The sequence below is a fragment of the Chlorocebus sabaeus genome, chromosome 18 (assembly GCF_047675955.1).
Source record: "Chlorocebus sabaeus isolate Y175 chromosome 18, mChlSab1.0.hap1, whole genome shotgun sequence".
Lineage (NCBI taxonomy): Eukaryota > Metazoa > Chordata > Mammalia > Primates > Cercopithecidae > Chlorocebus > Chlorocebus sabaeus.
This window is the reverse complement of record NC_132921.1, coordinates 70,161,949-70,188,436: the sequence shown is the minus strand read 5'-3', so window position 1 is coordinate 70,188,436 and position 26,488 is coordinate 70,161,949. Positions and strand designations below refer to the sequence as shown.

The 26,488-nt window shown below is 48.3% G+C and overlaps 1 protein-coding gene and 1 long non-coding RNA gene across 11 annotated transcripts in view; one reads left to right on the top strand and one right to left on the bottom strand.

Moving 5' to 3' along the window:
- The window catches only part of MTCL1 (microtubule crosslinking factor 1), a 126,139-nt gene extending 107,693 nt beyond the window's left edge, over positions 1-18,446 (bottom strand). For 8 of the 10 annotated variants that reach the window (XM_007974638.3, XM_007974642.3, XM_037982500.2 and 5 more), the window contains exons 1-3: positions 17,284-18,446; positions 6,504-6,728; positions 4,326-4,484 (exon numbers count right to left, since the gene is read on the bottom strand). In XM_007974638.3, the coding sequence (XP_007972829.3) occupies positions 4,326-4,484; positions 6,504-6,728; positions 17,284-18,336 (1,437 nt within the window). In that variant the 5' untranslated portion in view covers positions 18,337-18,446. Of the gene's footprint in view, positions 1-4,325; positions 4,485-6,503; positions 6,729-7,187; positions 7,253-15,211; positions 15,451-17,283 lie in introns of those variants that run through there. The other 2 variants (XM_037982502.2, XM_007974641.3) reach the window with 2 other exon arrangements.
- A 456-nt stretch (positions 18,447-18,902) lies between these two features.
- On the top strand, positions 18,903-25,249 carry LOC140709016 (uncharacterized). Its single transcript, XR_012089337.1, has 3 exons — positions 18,903-20,926; positions 21,839-22,370; positions 24,803-25,249. It is a non-coding gene; the product is annotated as an uncharacterized lncRNA (long non-coding RNA).
- Positions 25,250-26,488: the final 1,239 nt, after the last annotated feature.

Genomic DNA, 26,488 nt, shown 5'->3' with positions numbered 1-26,488 from the left:
GGCACAGGATGCCAGTGAGAAGCTGGCTAGTGGGAAGGGACAATTTTAGCCAGATCGGCCCTCTTTTATCAATAGAGAAAGTAACTTTTCAAAGACACACCTCTAGCAGTTCAAAAAGAATTAGAGCGCACAGTCCCCGTCATCCTTCTAAACCGCTCTTCCATTTCAGGCCAACGTCTACAGCCCTGGAGTGGCAAACCCAACAGCGCGCCAGGGATGGCTCAGAGGGTAATAGGCTGCTGCGTCATGCGAAAGAGTTAGACAAGCCAAGGCAGGTCTGTCTGTCTAAGCAGAGTGAGATAGTCAGAATTTTGGCATGCAGCGAGAACAGGAAAGGACTAGAAATCGTGTATACATTCAACGTGCGTGGTCAGCCCACACTGTCAGCTCTCAAATACTCGTCTGAGGTGGGGGACTGGTAAAAGTATGGATAGACTGGGAAAGAAAAATCTTTTTTTTTTTTTTTTTGAGATGGAGTTTCGCTCTTATTGCCCAAGTTGGAGTGCAATGGCATGATCTTGGCTCACTGCAACCTCGGCCTCCTGGGTTCAAGCAATTCTCCTGCCTCAGCCTCCCGAGTAGCTGGGATTACAGGTGCGCGCCACCATGCCTGGCTAATATTTGTATTTTTAGTAGAAACAGGATTTCATCATGTTAGCCAGGCTGGTCTCAAACTCCTGACCTCAGGTGATCCACCCACCTCAGCCTCCCAAAGTGCTGAGGTTAAAATTCACGTAACAGAAAACAAGCCATTTTCAAGGGCACAACTCAGTGGCATTTAGTACACTCACGTGTTGTGCAGCCACCACATCTATCTCGTTCTAAAACATTTTCATCACCCCAAAAGGAAACCGCCCGCCCATTACGCAGTTGGTTCCACCTCTCCCCTGTCCCCAGCCCCTGGAAACCACGAATCTGTTTTCCATCTATATGAATTCATCTACTCTGGATATTTCTTATCAATGGAATCACACAGTATGTCTGGCTTCTGTTACTTAGCATATTTTCAAGGTTCATCCATGTTCTATCAGGTATCAGTGAGAAAGAAATGTCCAAAGCCTGCAAAAGCCGAACCTACAGCACAGAGCAAGCAGCTGAAGAAGGGAGAAGAGGGTTAAGGGTAGCGCCATCGTCAGCCTTGGGGACTGAAAGGACTCAGGGACCATTACACAAATAGGAGACAGAGCAGGTGCAGGGTGGCGCAAGGGGCGATGAGTTTGTTCTGGACAGAGTCTAAAGTGCTAGGAAAAACTCTTATTGGAGATGTCCACTAGGCAGCTGAAAACAGTCTAGAGCTTCAGAGAGAAGGGAGTGGTGGCTCCAGAGGAAACAAAGCATGGAGATGCTGTCTCACAGACCCCTGAGACCGAGGGGATACACACACACCTGCGACAACTGCTGCTGCTCAGACACACAACCCATGAAGTGTCCTTGCCGTTTTCAGGTCACACATCCATTTACAAAACTCCAGGGGTGAACAACAAAAAGTGAGGCTCAGGATAGAAAAAATATTACCGTCACCCCAGAGCAAAGCTTAGCCTGTTTGTACTGGCTTTTGCAAAAAGAACCCATTCTCATCTTCCAAAAAATATTTCCTCCACCACCTTTGAAACTTGTATCACGAGATGCCATTGTTCTCTGCTTCCAGTTTAATCTACCAGCATCTAACCCTCCTGGGACTCCTGTCAGTTTTATGATTCATTTAGAAGTTTGGTGTAAATATGCAGTCCCTCCACCCTGACTGCAGCTCTGGAAGTAAAATACTTATTTCATCCTAATTGAACAATTCCTCTCAGTAATTCTAACCTACAAAGGGAGGGCTGATCCCTCTCCATTCTCTCCTCACATCCACCCTGAGCCAGCATCAGGCTCTCTGAAGATCCTTGTCTCACCCTGGCCTTGCTTTTGAATGTCAAGAGCAACAATAATCGTTTCTTCCTCCAATGAGATGCCAAGTCCTACACAAATCCATTTAAATATATGCAAAAGAATCTTCACCTACTTAAAATATAGATTTATATGTTTATATATTTATACACAAATGTATACACATATAAAATTTTATAAAATATACTTCTATGGTTGACCCTTGAACAACATACGTTTGAACTGTGAAGGTCAACTTACACTCAAATCTTCTACCTATGCCACCCGAGACAGCAAGACCAAACCCTCCTCTTCCCCCTCTATCTACTCAACGTGAAGACTAAGAGCATGAAGACTTTTACGGTGGTCCATTTCCACTTAATGAATAGTAAATATATTTTCTCTTCCTTCTGATTTTAACCATGTTTTCTTTTCTCTACCTTTATTATAAGAATACAGTACACAATACATACAACATACACAATATGTGTTGACTGGCCATTTTATATTAGTAAGGCTTCCAGTCTACAGTGGGCTATTATTAGTTAAGTTTTGGGGGAGTCAAAAGCTATATACATTATTTTCTCTTTTTTTCTTTAAGAAACAGGGTCTTGCTGTGTTGCCCAAGCCGGCCTCAAAGTCCTGGGCACAAGCAATCCTCTCGCCTCTGCCTCCCTGGTCTCTAGGACTACAAGACATGCACAGATTTTCAACTGCACAGGAGGTGACCCCCATGGCCCCCATCCCCACGTTGTTCCAGAGTCAACTGTAAACTATTTTCTCTACCCTCTAACTGTTAAGGTCAGGCTCAAACTGAGAAAGGAAATTATTCCAGCAAACTTAGAACAAAGGAATGGGAGGGAAGTAAAGTACCAGCAACTGGTACTTTGAGGCAGAGATCCTCGGTTAGAGGACAAATTCCTGGAGTCCCGGGAGCAGATACAAGTGTAAGTAAAGGGCTGAGGGTTACCTGTGATGAAAGCAAACTCCCAGAAGCTAACCTCTTCCTCTGGGAGGCCACCTCATCTCCCAGGCACGCTCTGATCACACAGCTCTATGCTCTGCTCCCTCATTCATTCCTCCACCCAGCATGTTCCAGGCATGAGGGCCCCACAGTGAGCCAGACAGACAAAGCCCCGGTCCCTGCCCCACAGAGCTTGTGATCTGAAGGGGCACCAGTAAAGGAGGGGAGGGATGAAAGAGAAAGAAAACACAGCATTGTCAGATAAGCGGTGACAACAGACAAATAATGTCCCAGAATGCATATGTCAGATGGGAAGGTGAACAGGGCTGGCCAGGGTGGAGATGGGGACAAATTTCACGAGTGTTGAGGGGAGGGGCTGAGTGAATCTCAGGACCCGAAAGAGATAAGGGAATGAGCCACAGGTGAGTGCCTGGAGAAAGAACCTTCCGGTGAGGATATGCGTGCGAAGAGCAGGGAGGCCGAGGCAGCTGTGAGCAGAGGGGCGGGGGCAGAAGCAGAGAGGGGCACACCTGTACTTTGCTGTGATTTGTTTATTATCTATGCACCTGATTGAAATGGAGGCGCCTTGAGAGCAGGGCCTGCACCACACACGCACAACTCCACCCAGAGCCTTGCGGGCCAGAACCAGGTGTGGCGGATGGAAGGGAGCATGGATCTGGAAGAACCGTGTGAATCAGGAAACGTTTCCAAAGGAAAAATGAGCCACTAAGCAAGGCTGTTGGCAGGTGCAGGTAACATGCCAGAATTCACTGTAAGCTTAAAGCCTTCGCCAAGGGCTTTTAATTTCAACACATGCAGGACATTTTCCAAGAAAACACTCTGCTTTAATCTTATAATGGAAGTCAATAACAAAACAGGATTCGCATTGCTGTATGCACATGAAAAAAAAATATTCATTTTCCAGACTACTTTGCTAGAAAAATCACTCCCTAAAATTTAAAAATGTCTATATTTAACTCATTTTAGCTACACAGGTGGCATACATACATTGTCTGTTTACACAGCTTTCATAGACAACCATAACATACTTTCCAGTTCACTGGAGAAGACTCTGGGGAAAAAAGCTCCTTCTTAATTCTGTACTCTAGCAATAATAGCCTCCACTTGGACACATCAAAGGAATTAATGGTCAGCTCATCTGAGTGGTAATTACAAAAACTAGCTTTAGACCAGGCCCCAATAAGCCTTTTCTATAAAGGGCCAGATAGAAAATATTTTAGGCTTTGCAAGCATCACACAGTATTGAATCCATAGCCTTCTTTACTTTTGGGGGCTTTCTTTCCTGCGAGTTTTGCTTGTTTGCTTGTTTGTTTACCATGCTAGGAAAAAAATGTAAAAATAATCTAACTTCTGAGCCAAACAGGCCACGGTTTGCCAACCCCGGCTTTCGACCACAATGAGAAGGGGGCACTTGGAGTTCCAAGCTCCTCCTTATTAAATCCAAAGGGGCAGGAGCCCCACGGTTCTGGATTACCTCTTTCAGTCTCTCCAGCTCATTCTGGAGGGCCTGTTTGGATATTTCTACTTCAATCATCTGCTGTCGGAGAGTTTCATTTTCATCCTCAGCTTTAGCGCGCTTTTCCTCCACCGTCTTCAGTTCGTGGTGCAATCTGACAGATACATCTTTGGCTACCTGTATCGACCCACAGAGATCGTTATCAGGATATGAGGCTTTGTGTGTGCTAAGGGTACTATCAGATAACGTCAGAGGCAAAATCATTAATATATTACACCACACAGCAAAGACCCTGGCAGTACATAACTGACTTGTTTTTAAGAGGAGGAGGAGATTCGTTTAAAAATGAAATCAACATCTGGACTAAAAGGCCACTCTGGCTGGTCTGATAGTGGTGCATTATCAGAACGTGCTAACATTACTGTCACTGAAGTTGGTATACAACCCCCCGAACTGCTAAAGTTAAATGGCTTTAAAATAAATAGTTTTGCCGGGCGCGGTGGCTCACGCCTGTAATCCCAGCACTTTGGGAGGCCGAGGCGGGCGGATCACAAGGTCAGGAGATCGAGACCATGGTGAAACCCTGTCTCTACTAAAAATAGAAAAAAATTAGCCGGGCGCAGTGGCGGGCGCCTGTAGTCCCAGCTACTCGGGAGGCTGAGGCAGGAGAATGGCGTGAACCCGGGAGGCGGAGCTTGCAGTGAGCCGAGATTGCGCCACTGCACTCCAGCGTGGGCGACAGAGCGAGACTCCGTCTCAAAAAAAAAAAAATAAATAAATAAATAAATAAATAAATAAAAATAAATAAATAAATAAATAGTTTTTAAAGCCCACTTTGGATAACCCTCCTCCCCCATAGATGGTCACCACGCATGCCAATTCTGCCCAGCTTCACGGGCTTTAAGGGAGAAATTTAAATAATAGTAAACAAATAAACATTTCTATTCACTAAAGTAATATCGAACCCACCTGCTAACAAAACAAATAAGTTGCCTGTAATCTCAGCACTTTGGGAGGCAAAGAAAGCAGGATCACTTGAGGTCAGGAGTTTGAGCCCAGCCTGGGAACCACAGTGAGACCCTATCTCTAAAAAAATTATAAAAATAAGAAATAATCCAGGCATGGTGGTGCCTATAGTCCCAGCTACTCGGGAGGTGAAGATGGGAGGGTCGCTTGAGCCCAGGGAGTTTGAGGTAACAGTGAGCTATGATGGTGCCTCTGCACTCCAGCCTGAGTGACAGAACAAGATCCTGTGTCTAAAATAATAAAAAAAAAAAATGCTGCATGCTTAAGATGTTCAATGTAGTCAAGTTTTAAATTTTGTACTGTGGCTCTGGTATTGTAAACCATTTGAATGAGCAAAGCAGTTAAACATGTTTACTTTCTAAAAGCAAATGAGGAAAGAGGCCTTGTAAGAGAAATATAAATCACCCTTTATTACACTGAATGACATTTTGTTAGTGGTTTATAACTTTGGTAGAATTACAGAGGTTCTTTTCCTGTTATCACACTGAAAGGCTAGATGAGATTTCACAAGTACTCTGGTAATAAAGAGAACAGTATGCATAATTCATCTCTAGATAAATGATTTGATAATCAGGTCATGAGGGCCTCGCTGCCCACAGAGAGAAAATGGCATAAAGTCTGGGATTTCTTCCCATTATTCCCACTTCTCCCAGTGGTTCTCAAAGACACTTTAGACAATTTGTGATTTCTCCTGGTGTTAGATCCTCACTACACAAGTCTCGCTTGCGTTATGGGAATGTCAGGATTTCTGCATCCTAGAAACCTAAATAACAATAAAAAATGTGAAGTGATATGGTCAACTTTTACGAGTGGCCTTTGACTACACTGAGAACAGATTTTTTTTACAATAGATTTTTTTTTTTTAATTTCAGATCTTTCAGAGTTTCTGCAGAATTTCTATCCAATTGTCAGACCCATTGGCATGTATTAATTCTTTGTTATCGCAGATTATTATCATTTTTTAAAAGTTAATATTATGATAAATTAAAACCTTAGGCTGTCAAAGTCACACAACTACACACACTCCATAAGCCATAAAGCAAACCAAGACTGTTTCTGCTGCAATCTGTAGAGACAGGCACAAGCAGGGAAAAAACACCAGGGCAATGTGCACGTGGCCAGCCAGTCCACAGCAGCCTCGGGGGTGCACGCACCACCCCTCTCACTCACCTTCAAGTCCTGCTCCAGGCTTCGGATAAGCTCGCCATCCACCTGACCTGTCTCAGCCACTTTCAGGCTTTTCTGCTCAGCTTTCCGAAGACGGTACTGCAGGATTCGGCAGTTTTTATTAGCACGGTCCAGTTCTCGCCGAAGTTCCTGCAGCTGGTAAACATCTTCCTCTAAATAACTGTCTCTCATCTCTTCCATCTCAGCACGGAGTTCATCTAACTCATCCTATGCAAACCAGACAGAGAAGATTTATGAGCCAAGTACATCAAAAAAGGATGGTGTGTCTCTCCTTCATCCCCGCTCCTCAATACTAAATATCGAAAACCTGCACGCTTACCCATCAGCTCATGGCCACGCCTGTGTGACAGGCAGCAGAACCTCTGGAAATTTGCACGAGATAATATAACTGAGTATCTGGTCAAATCTTATGTAACCAGAAGCTAAAAAACTGGATTATTCACTGTGGCCTCTCAGAACTTATCCCACTCCCAACATCTCCGTACATAATCAAATAAAATCAACTCTGCAGATAATCGAACCTTTCGATTCAAACCAAACATTGACCTAAGCCTTTATCTCTAAGGCATAATCTAGGTACTAAGATGAATCATAGGGACCCTGCCTTCAAAGAACATACACTTCAGTAGGATAACAACTGCTAATTGCCCTGGAACTGTAACATACCTGCAAATGTCCCAAAAATTCTGTTCCACAAGACGCATCTCAGCATCGACTAAGCGACTCTATCCACAAATGAGACATTTTCCATTATTTTAAATACACACTGGGTATGTTTTTTCCCATTCACCCATCCTGTATGTCCCACACCTTCACCCTTTGCTGTCCACAGGAATGTACCGTGAATACAGGAGAACCCAAGGAGTCATTCCTGGCCCTCCCTTCCCTCCCATTTTGCAGCCAAGCCCTCAGCCAGAGCTGTGCCCCTTCTGGACGGATCACCCTGGTCCAGGCCTCCATCCCTGGGGGAGGGGAGCCACACACAGATGTAAGTGGAGACACACAGGTGCCCACTGCCCAGCTGGCCCTTTAATCCTCCTATAGTCTGTCCCCCACCCAGCAGAGTGATCCTTTTAATGTGCAAATCAGACCACCTCACTCCCTTCTCAAACCCTCGAGGGGCTTCCTTCTTTCCAGGCCTCCTAGGGCCTCCTGGCCACACTCCCTCCTTGCCCACGACTAGCCTTGCAGGGTCTGAGACTGCTCGGAACTTCGCTTCTTCAGGCCTCAAGACCTTACCTGCTATTCCCACTTCTGAAAACACTCCCACTCCAGATCTCTGCAGAGTTCATTCCATCATATAATCTGAGGTCATGCAAAGCCTCCCCTGACCACCCTCATCAGCCCCCAAGTCTCTAGTTTCTTGCTGGCTCTGTTTCCTTCCCACCTCTAAGTGCCATCTAATAGTATTGGTATTTTTTCCTACTTACTGTCACCTACACTAACAAGGTAAGCTTCAGAGGGGAGCAGGCTTGTCTGTCTTGCTTCTCTCTGCATCCAGAGCAGCATGGAGCACACAGTAGGCCCTCAGTAAATACTGCTGAATGAACACACAGGTGCGCCAGTGAACACTTACAAAGACCAAGTCAGAAAGGCAACTAACATCAGACACAACTGCATGCTCGCTTTGTTCCAGCCTTGCAGCCCAATGATGAAAGCTTCTTCCCAAACCTACAGATGTAGCTGCAGGTATGAGAGATTCACGCTACTGAAGTGTTACACAAGATTGAAAGGAGGAACACTTTGGAAGGAGGAAGATTAAGAAAACACTCTAGGGATTTTCTTGACTGGTTTCATAATTGATGTTTCAGATGCCTCCAGAATAGCATGCACTTGGTTATTCCCATTTACTTTATTCAATGAATATTAAGGTTCAAGAAAAAAAAGTATCTCCTACACTTAGACACCCTAATTGTCCATTCTTGTCCTGCTATTTAGTTTGTTCCTGGATTCTTACCACTCATGCTAATCCTGTATTTATTCTTAAAACCAGGAATTGACTAACAATATAAAACAACGTGCCCAACATCTGAGCCTCAGACAAAAAAAAAAAAGAACAAAAAGAAATCTCCTGAAGATGTGTTTATCCTAGGTAAGATTAAGTACAAGAAACACAACAAATAAAATTGAGAATCCTTATGGAAAAATAAGAGTTGGCACAAAATGGGGTGACGAAGATGCTTCAGTCAACCTTAGCTATACACAATGGTCGACTGGACAGGGCACAGATATGGCAACTCATCCCCCAATCCAGCCTGTAGGTTCTCTCCACTCTGCCTACACTATCCCATCAAGAGAATGAGCTACTCACTTGACCAGGACTCAACTGGAGCCTGTTTCAATAGGCTACCAAGGAGAACAGATGTTAAAGAAGAAAGCTTCACCAACTTCCTAGTAGTCAAATGCATAAAATGTTCTTCTTCTTGGCTCCTAAATGTTCCTACAGAATTTCTATACCAATGATGAAAATATTAAAAATATAAGATGTCCTAGTATGTCTTAAGAAAGATCAATCTTAACACTGAAAATGTTGTGAACTCTAACCGAGTTTCATTTCTTTTTTCCTCCATGGAAATCTCTCCTGGTAAATCCTGGTCTTTGTGGTAAGATCTGCTGGAACTGGAAGTTACTGAACTGAGCATAGGAGCTGATCAGCTGAACATGCATAAACAGAATGGGTGGTCTGGGCTCTTCAGGGGACCAGAGAACACAGCTCTTTCAGGACAGTGCTTGCCAACCTTCCAGAAATCTTCCACAAAGAGGAGGCTGTTACTGACGCCTGATCACTGAGGCTTTGATGACGCCCTATGGGAGCTGTACCCCTGCACTACCCACTCCTAGAGGAGGTCAACTGCAGACTGAACGCTTTAAAATGAGCCTTGTGGTTGTCACTCTTTCAATGGAGTGGGAAGTTAGTTCTGAATCTTCAAAAATCAACATCAAGGTTGATTCACACCCCATCCATGAAACTAATGGATCAGACTTTAAGAACCTAATAGCAATGCTTGTTTCTGAGTAAAGAGGTAATTGTTTCACTGAGTCATTAATACAAATCGGTTTAATACAAGCAATAATCACTAAATGTTCAACACTAAGTCAATATATGTATATGTATATCCCTACATACAAATATACAGTGACTTTGGCCATTCTGTTCATGAAAAGAATGGTTTGTGGTTGCTTTTCCTTCCAGAAAGCCTTCCAGAGTCATTAATGCCTGGGATTATCTTAACTCAGACAAAAGTTTTAAAAATGCAATATAGCCCTAAGATGCAAGATACAGCTTCCAGGTATAAAACCTCTCTAGCTTTCAGACTTTGCAATAGGAGAACCCACATCCACCCTAATGTTAAATGCTACATTTTCATACATATGTTACAGGTGACGAAAACTGTTCAAGGGCTAGATGCAACCAGGCCTGCACATCACTGAGCAGGCCAGATGTAAATAGCAATATTTTTTGGCACAAATATCACCAACATTAGTTGTACTGAAAAGAAAATTAGGGGCCGGGCGCGGTGGCTCACACCTGTAATCCCAGCACTTTGGGAAGCCGAGGCGGGCGGATCACGAGGTCAGGAGATGGAGGCCATACTGGCTAACACGGTGAAACCCCATCTCTACTAAAAATACAAAAAATTAGCCAGGCGTGGTGGCGGGCACCTGTAGTCCCAGCTACTCGGGAGGCTAAGGCAGGAGAACGGCGTGAACCTAGGAGATAGAGCTTGCAGTGAGCAAAGATGGCACCACTGCACTCCAGCCTGGGTGACAGAGTGAGACTTTGTCTCAAAAAAAATAAAGAAAAGAAAAAAGAAAATTAGGGAGAGACCATATGATATGGTTCCCCATACCATATGGATCCCCACTCAAATCTCAACTTGAGCTACAGCTCCCATAATCCTCACGTGTCATGGGAGGGGCCCAGTGGGAGGGTAACTGAACCATGGGGGCGGGTTATTCCTGTGCCATTCTCGTGATAGTAAGTCTCAAAAGAGATCTGCTGGTTTTATAAAGGGCAGTTCCCCTGCACGGTTCTTACGGGCCTCCATGTAATATGTGTCTGTGCTCCTCCTTTGCCTTCCACCATGATTGTGAGGCCTCCCCAGCCATGTGGAACTGTGAGTCCATTAAACCCTTTTATCTTTATAATAATTACCCAGTCTAGTGTTTCACAGAAGTATAAAAATGGACTAATGCACCATAACTGCATGTATTTAAATCACTGCTCTTATAATTCATATTTTAGCTAAATTTACAGAACAGGTGTCGTTTATTAAGCACCTCACCCTCATTACCAACCCTACAACAACCCTGTCAGGAACATATTACACAGTTTCTAGACAAAAAACAAAACCGAGGCTAGTTACATGTGTCCAAAGCTTCCCATCTAGTAAACGGAAGCCACACTGCAAACCCAGGCCTGTCTGTTTTCAAACACACACTCTTTCAAGTAAATACTATAAATTATTTGCTTCAACCTGGACAAATGAAACAATAACAGACCTTCAATTGTACTTTTAAAAGCCGACCATCAGTGTAAACCAATAAATGCAGCCTAACATTTACAGCTCGACAAGTGACAACACACAAGCATATCCATTAGAGCAACTGGTTCTTAGGAAGACACTGCAATGTGCGGCAAAGATATCCATGCCTCTTCCCTCCTTTTTTTAGAGACAGGGTCTCACTCTGTGACCCAACCTGGAGCACAGTGGTGCAACCATGGCTCACTGCCAGCCACCTTGAGCTCCTGGGCTCAAGTGATCTTCCTGCCTCAGCCTCCTGAGTAGCTGGGATTACAAGCACATGCCACCATGCCTGGCTAATACTCCCATCTTTAAAATGAGGAAACTGAGATTCTATAAGTATAAATGGCTTTCTACCATTGGTCTGTTGCAGAGATAGGACCAGGGCCAGTATTTCAACTCTTCCCAGAGAGTCTAGAAAAACGTAATTTTCAGGTTCAATGAAAAGCAGTTAAACAGAAGCAAATTATAAACCATGTAAGCTGGCAGCAGCCATCTGAAAAGCAAAAACTATGATTATTGGAATTAGGGTCATGATGGATAGCGATTTTCAAACTAACATTACATTAATTTTCTTACGACATGCTCCAATTTAGAAAACTGTATTGCAGAACCTTAACGACATCTGCCTACTAAAAATTTACGTAAACCAAATCAAGCAGAGCATATGATGTTTCTGACAGGTGTAACTTAAGAGATAGTAAATAAAATTGGAAAATCACTATTGTCTTTTTATACACGGAAATAAGGAAAAAAAAACTGTCCTTAACAGTTTTTTACTGAATTAACATCAAGTCTAGAGAATACTTAAGTGTTAGATCATTATCTCATTGAAAAGCTAGTTTTAATTAAATATCTTTTTTAAGTTTTGTATATAAAACGAAATCTTGAAGTACTGTGGAGTCCGGTCAACTATTCCCCTTCGCCTGTGGCTGACAAATCAAGCCTTATCATGTATCTCAAATTAGAGGAATAATGAGGTACCATGTGTGCACTAGAGTAAACCAAGATTACAATTACATGTTTCAAAGAAAACCTCTAATAGGATAGTTATTCATGAATATATAATAAAAACCGAATCCATGTTTCTTAGTATAAGTGATGAAAACTCTTAATCATGTTAATAACTATATGAAAATCTGAATCTCTTTTAAATACCCAAAATCAGTAACTATCTCTATTTTAGCACCTCCTCTTTAAATAGACCCAGTTTGGAAGGTAGAAGCAGTCATCTGGCTACTGCTGCAACAATTCTATCTTCTGGGCAGACAGAAACTACTGTCTTTTGTAACATACGAATAATCTACCTCACTTCCCTCTGGACAAGGGAAATGTTCTCCTCCAAGAGATCCAGCTGTAACTAAGGAGGTACAGGGCCACTCCCACTGTCTACCAGGTGACGGTCCAGTCAGCAGCTGGTGGCCACAGCTCTCGCCTACATTAGCTGCCACTGAAAATGATCACAGCCGCTCTCTTTCACTGGCTGAATACACAGCGGGTATGGACAGCGAATATTGGGAAAGAATGGGGAATACTGTCCATGTTAACCCTTCCGAAAGAGAAAGGAGTAGGAGGCAGGGAGCAAGGAGGCGCTAAGACACGTCAGCGGCAGAGCACCACCTGCGCTCCTCTCCAAGTGCCCCTCTATCCCCAGGCCACACTGAGCCCAGGCACCTGGGCAGCCCAGCAGCCAAATGTCACAAACCAGGTCAGGGCTTGAAACTCAAAAGGCTAACTCCAAAGAGAAGCAGGATGGTAAGCTTGGATCAGCAGTGAGACACTGCAACCCATAAAACCGAAGCTCAACCTCTCCCTTAGGAAATCACATTCCTCTCCAAGAAGCCAATTTTATCTGCCCTTGTATCTAGCACCAACTTGTTTTCTTTCAACAAAAAACAATTCCTATGAAATAACTGAGAAAGCAAAGCAAAAAGGAACAGCTCTTCCCACCCCAATCCTCACCCACCCTGCGGAGGTCAGCATGGCAAGAGGACACTATTTGGGGGTGGGGGAGGTGTGAGGTTATGGCCACTAAAAGCATTTTCAAAATAGGCTAGTAAACGCCAACTGATTAAGTCCTCCTGAAAAGCCTGTGGAAACAGAGAACATAATTAATATGTTGACAATGAGCATTCTGGCTTGTCTGATTGTCTCAGAGCACTCGAGCAAAACACAGGCCTGGCAGCCTGGCAGGGAAGGAACACACCAGCACTCTACCCAAGTCCTCGACATTAAGAAAGTGCCCGGGTTTTATGAGAAGCCCAGGCCTTTGGATAACTCAACTGAAGCGCTCACCTGAACTTCGGAATACCTTCCAAATGCATTTGAGTTTATCAGAGGTCAAAGAACAACAAGAGTGCTTTTCTGTCTGTGTTTTCACACAAAAGCCAGCTACTTGGATTGATTTTGCATTTTTCACCTCGTCACCCAGGCACCATTTGATAAAGGTGGAGAAGGAACAGAAAGCAGAATCAGGGATGATGAAATTGTGCTCTGTTACAGCACAACAGAAGGTGTCCACTTCTCTGTTGACACTGGCTATTTTAAAAAATACAGGCCAGACCGGGCGCGGTGGCTCATGCCTGTAATCCCAGCACTTTGGGAAGCCAAAGCAGGCGGATCACCTGAGGTCACGAGTTCAAGACCAGCCTGGCCAACATGGTGAAACCCTGTCTCTACTAAAAATTCAAAAATTAGCCAAGCATGGTGGCACGCACTTGTAATCCCAGCTACTCAGGAGGCTGAGGCAGGAGAACTGCTTAAACCTGGGAGGCGGAGGGTAAAGTGAGCCGAGATCACGCCACTGCACTCCAGCCTGGGCAACACAGCAAGACGCCGTCTCAAAAACAATAAATAAAATAAAATAAAAAAATACAGCAGCCTGGCTAAAAGCCAAGATAATTCCACTTAAATGTCCTGATCCATAGGACATCCTCCTAAGGTTTTGCTGGACTTATTTTTCTGCTGAATTGGGCTTTGGTCATTCTAGTTCAGAAACTGCGACAGTCTCGTACAACAATGATGACAGCACTTACTTGGAATCCTCCAGAATACAGCAACGTAAAATCTGTGGGCCAAGCCTTGTCAGATACAATGGAATAGATGGATGCTGTATCTAATCCTGAGAGTTAGTTCTGTGCAGCGCTCCCTAACAAAGCAGCAGGTCAAGGATGTACTTTTATCTACCCTCTTTAAAAAGTACCCCTACAGGGCACAGAGGCTCAAACTTGTAATCCTAGCACTTTAGGAGGGCAACGAGGGAGGATCACTTGAAGCCAGGAGTTCAAGACAAGCCTAGACAACATAGCCAGACCCTGTCTCTATAAAAAATTTAAAAAGTTAGCCCAGCTTGGTGGTGTGTACCTGTGGTCCCAGCTACTTAGCAGGATGAAGCAGGAAGATCACTTGAGCCCACAGTTTCAAGGTTGCAGTGAGCTATGATCACGCCACTGCACTCCAGCCCGGGCCACAGAGCAAGACTGTCTCTTTAGAAAAAAGAAAGAAAAGAAACAGAAAAAAGTACCCCTGAAAACAACAAAAAGAGAAGTTTTGATTTATAAGGGGCACACGCTAACCACCACTGCAAAGGCATGACTACTGCCTCTGCCCCATGGGGTCCCTGAAGCTCTGGACCCAATTTTGCACATGTGGGCAGGCTCCATGACCTGTAGAAAAAAAGTCCATTAGCATCCTTGCGTTTCTTTCCTGAACTGAACTATTGTCATTTAAGCTTCTGAGTGACCAAGTGAGCACCTCACATGCATACACGTAATCATCTGGTTTGCTAGCCTCCTTCAGAACCCTCTTCTCTCCCCTGCTGCCAGAGGAAGGGTGGGGAAGTGGGCTCAGGCAGAGTAAATGGATGCAAGTGACACCTCCTCCACACTAAATGGCAACTGAACAGTCCTCACAACTGAAACACTGGCAGTGGGATTTATGTGACCATTCGTATACAGGCTAGTGGAGAGACAGGCCTGACGGCCTTCTCACCTGAAAAGAAAACAGAGAGCCCCTAGAAAAGCTCACCACAAGGAACATTTTGAGCTATGAAAACAACTCAGAAGCAGTGTGCTCAGAGGAAAGCAGCCTTGCTGGAAATAGGGCTGCATCGCAGTGCAGTAAAATGGGCAGAGGCTCTGGGGAAACACAGGTGCCACCACTTACTCGTTGTATGACTTTGGCCAAGTCATTTCTGTTTTAGGTTCTCAGCATCTCCGTCTGTGAAACAGTAGTTATGACCATGATACCACCACCACCACACTATGTTGTTGGGAAGATCCACTGAAATACCAAATACACTATATGAGACTCCAGGCTCAGACACATTTCATTCATCGCAAAAAAATAAAGCAAATAACCAGTTGCACCAAGGATGAACTTCAAAATAATGGATAGCCTACCTTAAGATCAAAGGTATAATGAGAAACTTCTTAGTCTTGCTTTGTCGCCCAGGCTGGAGTGCAGTGGCCGGATCTTGGCTCACTGCAAGCTCCGCCTCCCGGGCTTACGCCATTCTCCAGCCTCAGCCTCCCGAGTAGCTGGGACTACAGGCGCCCGCCACCTTGCCCGGCTAGGTTTTTTTTGTATTTTTTAGTAGAGACGGGGTTTCACCGTATTATCCAGGATGGTCTCGATCTCTTGACCTCGTGATCCGCCCGTCTCGGCCTCCCAAAGTGCTGGGATTACAGGCCTGAGCCACCGCGCCCGGCTTCCCTGGCATAGCAGTCATTTGGATAAACACCATTCAATCAGAAAGTAAGTCAGGGGTTATGCTAAGAGCCGAGGATACAGAAACAAGATTATCTTTGTCACCCTCAGGGAGCTTACATTTGTTGGAGATTTACAAAACAGCTTTCATGATGGAGTCACCCGCAACACAGTTGCCTTTGAATTTCACTCCGTTGTCTCTTACCTAAGAGTAAGTGACAAAAGCAAACATACTATCTGAAACACCTTGCTGTAAGTCCCAATCTTTATTTTGTCACCTCTCTTTCTCTGCCTCACTGTTACTTCTTGCACAAAGTAAAATAACTACAAGGCTCAGCTGGTTGGAGCAGCTCCATAAGAAATTTAGGCTTGGGACCACCCAGCAGTGTTAACATGCTCTAATTGTGAACTGCAGACTTCACCACCATTCACCTTAAAACCCAGTCCTCAATCCCACTAGCCAAAAACTGGCCCGTATTGGTTAGGCTCATCATTTGCTGAGAAAACAGCTCAAATCACATAACCCCCTGAAGAAGCAGGGCCACACCCCTGGGTTTGAAGGCTGCTCATTAAGACTTAACAGATACACAGATTTATACTACTGGAGTTGTTTACGAACCTGAAGATTACAATAAATAAAACAGTTGCTATCAGTACAACTCCCCTTATTTTCTCTCAAGTCACCTGGATCGTCCTGACCCCGGGAACCCGTCTGCAGCGTCAGCCCCCCTCCGTGGAGAAAAGATGGAGCCGGATTAAGCACCCAGTGCTAAGGCGACTAAGAGGCCACTGCCCGCAGGCCCTGCCGGAAAATACTCAGAGTGCAGCAGGCGCCGCGATTCCTTAGAAAGTGCTGGCGTGGCCTCTCCTGACACAGAAAGCCGGCTCCTGGATGCTTACAAAGCACTGGCCCGCGCAACACTGTTGCTCCTCAACCCGGGCCACGCTCCAGGGACCACTACTGAGCTTCAGCTTGGTCACCGAAAACGGCGCGGCCCCCTCTAGCCGGGATGTCGGAGCCCAGGAGACCCCGAGGGCCCCCAGCTCTTCCTGTTATTGCAGAAGGGGCAGGCGGGTCCGCAGCCGGAGCCCCCCAGTGGTATTGTCCTGAACCGCCACGCCCGCACGTGGCCCGGCTAGAGCTCCCTGGTGAAGGATCACCTGTTCCCACAAGAGAGGCTGGCACGTTCTGAGCGGGGACGGGGGTGTCGGCTGATGTCCCCAAAACGATTACAGCCTCCTAGGCCCCAACAGGTCAACAAAAGTAAAAGTATCAGCGAAGAGAGGCAAGAGTTCTAGACGCAAGAACAGCGAAGTGGATTGCGAACTGGCGGACACCCCCAGGTCTTGCTGCTCCTTCCAGAAGTTTAGGCTTAAGTTCCCAATGCCTGACAATGCGGGGGCAGGACCATGGAGGGCAGGAGGGAGAAGGCGCTGGACAGGCCCAGGAAGGCGGGGTTGGCGGGTCCCCGCCGCAGCCAGGCCCTCCGGGGGCGCCCCGGGACACCTGCGGCCGAGGCGCGGCTCACCTTGAGATAGTCGTTCTCCGAGCGCAGCTCCTCCATCTCCCGCAGCAGCTCCTCTTCCTCCGCCGCTGGCACGAGCCGAGGCTGCTCGCCCAGGCTGGGCTCCTTGGGGGTCCCGGGGACAGGTCGCTCCGGCGGTGCGCGACCCCGGGCATCCTCCGCCGCGCCGGGCCCCGCGAAACCCCCGGAAACCCCGCCCGGGATGCTCCGGCCCCCGGGACAGGAGCCCGCGGCGAGGGGCGCGGCGAGGAGCGCTGGGGGCTCGGGGCTGCCCGGCGGCGCTCCTCGGGCTGCGGGGCTCGGCGTCGGCGCTCCTCGGGGGGGTTCTCGGTCGCTGGAGCCCGTGCCAGACTCGGCGTCGCTGCTGGCGGCAGGGAGCAGGCGCTGCTCGTCGGACAGGGGTTCGGAGGGGCAGTCGGACAGGTCGGAGCTGCTGTCCGTGTGGCTGATGCGCGAGCAGCGGACCGGAGACCCGGCCACCGAGGTCACCGCGAGGGTCACGGCAGGGATCCGGGCGGCCGGGGTCGGGGGGACGATGGTGCGGGCGGGTGGCGCCCGGGAGCCGCGCTTGGCTTTGCGGCCCTTGGCAGCGGCGGGCGGCGGCTCGGCTCCGGGAGGCTTCCCAGCCCGGGACAGCGGCTCCGAGGGCGCCACGCGCGCCGCCCTCCTGCTTCCCAGGGCAGCCTTGGCACCGCCCGCCGCTCTGGCCCCGGCGCCCGGCGGGGGCTTGTCCTTCGCGCCCGGGACGCCGCCGCCGCGCCGGGAGAGGCGGCTGGGCGCGGCCAGGGACCCCGGCGAGGGCGGCGCCTTGCCCGCGAGGTTGGGCGAGCGCGGGGCGGCGGACGCCGGGGCTCGGCCCGAGGAGGGGACGGCCGGGCCGGGCGCGGCGGGCCGGGCGTGCAGGTCCTTAAGGAAGGGTCTGGCGGGCGAGGGCGCTCGGTGCAGCCGCCGCCGCTCGGCCACCGGGTGGAGGTGGTGGTGGCGGTGGTGCTGGCCGGGCGGCTGCAGCTTCGCGTCCGGGACGCCTCCGCCCGCGGGGCCGTTCAGCGTCTCCATGGCGGGGTCCGCGGGCAGCAGCTCAGGCGGCAGACGCTCCGGGCGGCGACGGCGGCGGCGGCGTGCAGCCTCCCCGCGCACTCGCTCATCACTGTCCCAGCCCCGCCCGGGCTGCGCCCCGCGCTCCCGCCGTTCCCCGCCCCCCGCACCCCGGCCCCAAGGATTCCCGCGGGGTTCGCCGCCGCCGCGCTCGCCCCTCGCTGAGGTCACCGTGGATCGAGTTCTCCCGGCTCAGCAGCGCGGCGGCTCCTGGCCGCTCGCATCCCCGGACCCCGCGCTCCGGGCTCGCGGTCACCGGTGCCGCGGCGGCTCTGGCGGCGCGCGCCCGGCTCCCGCGTCCCGCTCCCCGCCCACCGCCAGCCCGCTACGGCCCGCGCCCGCCCCCGCCGCTCCCGGCTGAGAGAAGCCGCAAGCGCGCGCCCCGCCGCCCCGCGCCCTCGCCCGCTGCCCGTGCGCATGCCCCGCCTCCAGCCAGCCGGCGCCGCGCGGGGGAGGGGCGAGGGAAGGGGCGGGGCTTGCGCTTCCCGGGGGGCGGGCGCCCGGCAGGGAGGGGGCGGGGCCTGCGCGCCCTTGGGAGCAGGCGCAGGCTGGTTCCACGCGCCCTCGCCGCCCGGGGACCCTCCTTGCTTTTTGAGGCCCTAGAGAGACGCTGCCAGGAGCTAGGGAGGAAGGGAAGAGGCGGAGGCGAAGTGGGGGCAAGGGGCGGCACCGGCCACTTGGGGAAGGCATGTGCCGCGGCTGACAACGCCCCCCTCGTGCCCCTCCATCCGCCGCCCGCCTCCCCGAGGCCCGTCCCCTCCCCCGCGTCCTGTCTAAGCTGTGCCCCTGGTCCCCGAGCTCCTTTAAGGATCTCTGGTACCAGACACAGCTCTCGCGTCAAAATGGCACGGCGGGCGCTCCACAGTTGGCACCCCTGTGGCCTCGGGAGTTCAGAAGAGGAGGAGCTGCTGCCCAAACAGGAGAAGCCCTCGCCAAGCTGGGGTCAGAAAGGGAACTCGCATTTATAGTTCCGGCTGCGAGCCAGGCCTGCCGGCCACTTACTGGGCATTGTTTTATTTAAACCTCACCACAGTCCCGAATTGGAATTGCTGTCTTCGGTAAAGACTAGGCACAGGCGCAGGGAGGTGAAGTCACTTGCCTGCGATGCCTCACCCAGTCCCTGGCTGAGCGGGCTTAAACCCAGGTCCTCAGGATTCCGAGTCCTGCAGGCTTTCCGCTTAGACAGCCCGGAGCCCGGGCACCGGTTCTACCTCTTGAAAGCACTAGACCTTTCTGAGCCCCAGTTCCTTCGCCTGCATCATTAAAACGTACTGCCACCTGAGTGTGTGTGAAGATTGAGCAAATACCAGAACACACCGTGCAAACTGTAAAGTGCAGTCCACATCCCATTGGGTGCAGTTTATGTCCCAGGCGTTGGATATTGGCCAGTGTCCATAGGAATAAGGGCCAGCCTGTCGTCTAGCCCTGGCGTTGCAGGAGACAGAGGGTCAGGTAATAATTACAAGGTGAAGGGCGGGAGCGTAACCCCGCCTGCGGAGGCTTGCATTTTCCTGGAAGGAGGGGTTGGTCTCGCAGCTGAGGGCCCAGGACACAGTAGAGCCTGCAGAGAGCAGGGCCCCTAGGCGGGGAGGCAGGTGGGTTAGGGATTTGAGGGGAGACTGGAGGGTGTGTGGCACCGAATATCCTACCAAGGCCGTTGGGCATTAAACTAGAGGCGGTAGCCAGGGCAATTCTGAGCAAGATGATCTGATGTGCTCAGAAAGATCCCGGGGGCAGCAGCCTAGAGGAGAGGGAGGTGGGCCATGGGAGCTGCGAGTAGCTGTGGCAGTATGCGCGGTGAGGGGACCGAGGGAGCAGGGACAGAAAAGTGGGGCGGGGGGGGGCGACTCACAAAAATAAAGAGGAAAACATCGACTCCAAAGTCTGTGATCTTAACCACAGATTTACCCTACATAGCCATCTCCTTCAAAAAATGCAGGATGAACCCTTTTTTTGTAATCCTGTAAGTCAGGAGAGTCCTGCCCCGAAGTCGTCCTGCCTGGCCCTGGCTGAGCTCTGGGGACACTGAGACCTCGCCTGCTCCGAGGCTGTTGTGGTCGTTTTTCTGGGAATGCCTCTGAATGTGAGACGGCACGCACGAAACCCAATCTCTACGAAATCCGATTCCTTAATCTCCTTTGAGGCCAATGCCCTAGCCGTTTCTCCAGCGCTGGGAGAAGGACACTGTGGGCTCCGCGGTGGGCGTGGATGACCGCACAGCCGGAAAGGCTTGACAGGTGTCGGCCACCGCGCGCGCCGGGCGGGCTGTCCGCAGAGGGCGCTCTAGCGCTCCCCTTCCGCGGGAGCTGGGCTCGCGGTCCGGCCACAGCACAACCGACCTCTGCCTAGAACTTCCTCCAGAGACCCTGAAGCCTCCCACACCCTCACATTTCGGAAGAATTATGGCCGGGACTCTCAGCACAAGCTTGCCAGCTTCTCATACCAAATACACTCAAGGAAAGGGCCCCCCAAGAATGTTTCAATACGTTAGTCTTCCAAAGAGAGTAGCTTGATGACCGTAGGATTTGCAGCCAGCTTCTCTCTCTTTCAGGTAATAAGTCAGATAAAATTCATCCTCCGTATTACTTATTATTTGCTCGGCAAATGGGACTACTAGCCCTTTGTAAGGAAGTATTCAATCAATGCTTTCCCTTTTTTTTTTTTCTTTTTTCTTCCTTTTTTTTTTTTAAGAGATGGGGTCTTGCTATGTTGCCCAGACTGAAGTCAAACTTCCTGGGCTTAAGCCATCCTCCCACCTCAGCCTCCCAAGTAGCTGGGACTACAGGCATGCACCACCCAGCCCGGCCAATAATGCTTTCTTTGTTTTTCAGTATTCAGTGAGTTACAGGTATAAAGAGATACCTGCTTGCATAATAGATGTTTTTAAAGTCACTCAAAAAAAAAAAAAAAAAAAAGAAAAAGAAAAAGTAGCCCAGGTGTGGTGGCTCACGCCTGTAATCCCAGCATCTTGGGAGGCCAAGGTGGGCAGATAGCTTGAGCTCAGGAGTTTGAGATAAGACTGGGCAACATGGCAAAATCCTGTCTCTACCAAAAAAAAAAAAAAAAAAGCAAAAATAAGCTGGGCATGGTGGCACACACCTGTAGTCCCAGCTACTTGGGAGGCTGAGGCGGGAGGCTCCCTCAAGCCCAGGAGGGGAGGTTGCAGTGAGCCATGATCACACCACTGCACTACAGCCTGCATGATGGGAGTGAAACCCTGTCTCAAAAAAATGGGAAGGAAAGAAGGAAGGAAGGAAGGGAAGGAGGGAGGGGAAGAAGGGAAGGGAGGAAGCGAAGGAGGGAGCAAAGAAAGGAAACACGTGATTTTAAATTCTTTTTCTGTTAAATCCAATGAATCTAAAGGTAATAGGGGATTTACTATTTAGGGGAACTGTAAAGTGCTTATTCCGTGAAATAACAAAACCCAGCCTGGGCATGCCTGTTTTCTTCTGTGTGCCCTCAGATCCAGTCTTGCCCTCGCGCTACTCTGCAGGGAGCAGAAGCGTGGATCTCCAGGCCGCTGCGTTTGCTGACTGGGTTTGGCCAGTGGAGGTTTGGTCAGGAGATGGGAGTGGACCCAGAAGGAAGAAACCAGGTTATTTCTTACCCTCTTTACTGCAGGCGGCTTCTCCGGCCGTGGCTGGGTCTCCATAAGGAGTGGATTTCTGAGGTTCCAGCCATCACTGGATGGCCTGCTCCTCCTGGTAGCTGTTCGTCCTCCACTGCCTCGTGTCCAGGGTGGTAGTGGCTTCGTGTGCCTGCAGATCTCCGGGTTGCTTCACTGTGGCTGATTCCCTGCATTGCAACCCTGGGTTGTAAATGCTGGCGCAAGGCCCAGGGCCCCATCGTCTCATTCCTCTGCAGAGGCCCAAGTACCGTCCTAAGGAGCCGCGTGCAGCCGTGGTGTGATGAGTAATGTTTGTGTGGCTGTGTTCACAACCTCTTTGTCCAAGAACGGTGTGGTATGGTGACAAGACCTGAGACTTCGACACTAGGTAAATCTGGGTTCAAATCTTGCCCAAGTCATTTGCTGTCTGTGTGGCCTTGGGTAAGGTATTATTATCAATGTCATCATCATCATTATTTAACGCCAGTGAATTAATCTTCAAAACTCTTAAAATATGAGCAAACCAGATTTTTCACTCAGATTCCAAACTCTCACTGAGAGAGTTAGAAATCTATTCTGTATCTATACAGTTATATAAAGAGAAATGAATTCTTTTTTTACTTGGTTTGACTCATAGACAAAAAAAAAATGTGACTTACTCAGGACTATACTTCACTCTATACTCCCAGGCAGAATTACATGCAGAATTTCTATACCTTTAATACATTGTCCAAACCCAGGCATATATGTACCTTCCAGTTTTTCCCCTTATTTTAACAGAAAGGCACATTTAAAATATGAAAGCATTCCTGGTTGAAGTCATGAGAAATCATCCTCTTTGAAAAGAGTGGAAAGAAGAGGGAATTTTTCAGAGTGAGTGGCTTTTTTGGGCACTGCAGGAAAGTTACCTTTGAAAAGGGACAACCTGATGCCTGATCCCCCCGCCTCCCCACCACCCGCCAAGGTTGAAGCTGGAGTCTGCATCCAACACTAGGGTCTGTGGGGACCTCCCAGCTCTCTTTGCAGGGGTGATTGCCAAAATGCCACATGGGACCTGAAAAAAGCTTCATGTCCACATTGGCAGCTGTGCGTGGTGTTGGTGGTGACAATGACAATAACTTAAGAGGCTCTTAAAGCTTGAGGACATTAAAATCTCCTGGTGAGACTGTTAAAAATGCAGATTATCTGGCCATATCCCCAGGGATCTGATTTAAGAGATATTAGCCTGGAAAGTTGTATTATTATTATTATTATTTTGAGGTGGAGTCTTGCTCTGTCACCCAGGCTAAAGTGCAGTGGCATGATCTTGGCTCACTGCAACCTCTGCCTTCTGGACTCAAGCAACTCTCCTGCCTCAGACTCCTGAGTAGCTAAGATTACAGGTGCCTGCCACCACGCCCAGCTCATTTTTTGTATTTTCAGTAGAGATGGGATTTCGCCATATTGGGCAGGCTGGTCTCAAACTCCTGATCTCAAATGATCCGCCCGCCTCGGACTCCCAAAGTGCTGGGATTACAGGGGTGAGCCACTACACCCGGCCAGAAGGCTGTATTTTTAACAAATACTTTTGATGCAAGTAATTATCTTACTTCCCATTGAAAAGCACTGCGTTCGTGTTTCTTTTTTCTCTCTTCCTTCTTTCTTTTTTAAAAAAGACAAGGTTTTGCTTGGTCACCCAGGCTGGAGTGGAATGTGCAATCATAGCTCACTGCAGACTCTAACTCCTGGGCTCCAGTGATCCTCCCACCTCAGCTTCCCAAGTAGTTGGGACCACAGGCACATGTGTTATTGTTTCTACCCAGGTCCAAGTGTCACATGGCTTGTCATTTGCATTCTTCCTATTTCTGTTCAAAACTTCTTCCGCTACTGTGCGGGATGACCCACCTCTGTGCATGTGAGATGCTGGGTGATGGATATTTGCTCACTTAAACCTGAACTAGAGAATCCCAACCTAGCATGCCCTACAGTCTGCTGGGAGAACAGGGGAGTCTCCCTGTGACGTGAGAACCAGAGGAAGTAGAGAGGTGAAGGTGTAAGGAGGCCCTTTCCTTCCTTACCAGTGGTTCTTCATAGGGGTGTAGAGTGCACCCACAGGGAGCGTTCTAGACTATATTGCGGCGTTTTCTGTTGTCACAACAACTGGATTGGAGGGTGCTACTGGCATTTAAGTGAGGGCAGGGGAGTAGTCAGGGTGGCTAGATATCTTGCAATGTGCCCAGAGAAGGGTCGTCCCAGGCGGGATGAGGTGGCTCACACCTGTAATCCCAGCACTTTGGGTGGCTGAGGTGGTGGATCACTTGAGTCCAGGAGTTTGAGACCAGCCTGGCCAACATGATGAAACCCTGTCTCTACTAAAAATACAAAAATTAGCCGAGTGTGGTGGCGTGTGCCTGTAATCCCAGCTACTCAGGAGGCTGAGGTGGGGGAATCACTTGAACCCGGGAGGCAGAGGTTGCAGTGAGCTAGACCTTACCACTGCACTCTAGCCTGGGCGATGGAGTGAGACTCCATCCCAGAAAAAAAAAAGAGTCGTCTCTCCTACTACAGGACTTCTGGGTGTCCCCTAAAACATTCACGTGGGTAAAAAAATCTGTTTATCATTATCTAAGGCTAGAAGTACATGTTTTACACGTAAACGAAATACTTTTACATATAAAGCAGTATTTTTTAAGCTTTTAAAACATTTTTTAAAAATTAATATAACTTTTAATTGATAAATCATAATTACATTAATAGAGTGCACCGTGTTATTTTGATATATGTATACTAAAGCAGTATGTTTTTAGGGCTGTTTTAATATCTGCTGAATTTTTTTTTTAGGAATGAAACCACAATAGAAATCAAGACTGGACTGGGCACAGTGGCTCACGCCTGTAATCCCAGCACTTTGGGAGGCCAAGACCAGCGGATCATTTGAGGTGAGGAGTTTGAGACCAGCCTGCCCAACATGGCGAAACCCTGTCTCTATTGAAAATATAACAAAGTAGCCGGACATGGTGGTACATGCCTGTAATTCCAGCTACTTGGGAAGGTGAGGCAGGAGAGTCACTTGAACCCAGGAGGTGGAGGTTGCAGTGAGCTGCGATCGCACCACTGCACTCCAGCCTGGGTGAGAGAGGGAGACTTTGTCTCAAAAAATAAAAAATACAAATAAAATAAAGACTATTTTATTTGGAGATTTTCAATGCATTTTTTTATCTTTGATCATTTCATTGAGTTTGTGCCACTCAAAGGACTGGAGTCATGAATAGAACCCACCTGTATTTGTCTGTGTTTTAGCAGTTGCTTCTATGTAGAGCATCTGACTACTTTATTATATATTTTGTAGTATATCTGTACCTAAGCTTTATATATTGAAATAGATATTATTTTGTTATAAGTTGCTTTCTTATTTCTTTTTTGTATTACCATTAGAGAAGTATAACAGTTTTTAAAAATATATGGTTAGGGGAGTGACAACCACAAGTAGTGATTCTCATTTCAGGAAATTAAAGGGCATTTGTTTAAAAAAAAAAAAAAAAAAAAAAAGGCGGGAGGTGGGGCTCTGGGGCTGGCAGGGTTGAGAAAGACAGCTCCTGCCCAGGGAGAGCCGCGATGTCCTGCAGGGTGCCGCCTTGTGGTGGCTTTTGGGATGGCACCCTTCCCTACAGGGATAAAATAAAATCTACTATAGAGTGGTCAGTCGCAGGGTGATGGGTGTGTGTATAATTTAAAACAGCCTCCAGGTGGTTCTAAGAATCTTCTTCATCATGGGAGGCAGAATTCTATTATACAACCTTTTGGCATGTTTGCTACATGTTTGCAACCTTTTGGCATGTTGCCTTGAAATTGAACTCTTTTTCTCTTAAAACATAACTGCTAAACCTTCAAAAATTATCCTGGGATTCTAGGCTTGTTGCACAGGGAAAATACGTTGTTATGTAAGGAAAACTAATCAAAGTTCTCTACCTTTCCTGGTCAGCAGCGTGTGTTTCCAAAAAATTTAGGAGAAATTAACGGGTTAATTGAGAACATTCTACATCTCACCATGTTTGCTCTTATCATAATTCACCATTGCTGATTTCTCTACCTACAGAGTTGCTGAACCCGGCTTGATTTGCCCATAGAGCTGAAGCCTGAGGAACTTACATTTGTTTTGTCTGAGTTTCTTTCTCAGGAAACCGACCATCAGGCCTCCCAGATAGTATCAGGGAACTGAAACTTTTCAGATGATGGCATTCGGTCATGAAATGCACCTGCTGCCTATTGACCAATGCCCCTTCTTTACCTCTCCCTAACTCCCTGCTATATAAACCCCTAACTTCAGTTGGTTAGGGAGACAGATTTGAGACTGGGCTCCCGTGTCCCAGCTGACATCACCTGCATTAAAGCCTTTCTTCCCCAGCAACACTCATCGTCTCAGTGATTGGCTTTCTGTACAGTGACAACCAGACCTAGCCTGAACCCCTGGCATCTGGCAACATTATTACCTGTCAAAACAGAAGTAGGGATTTGAAATAGAGGATG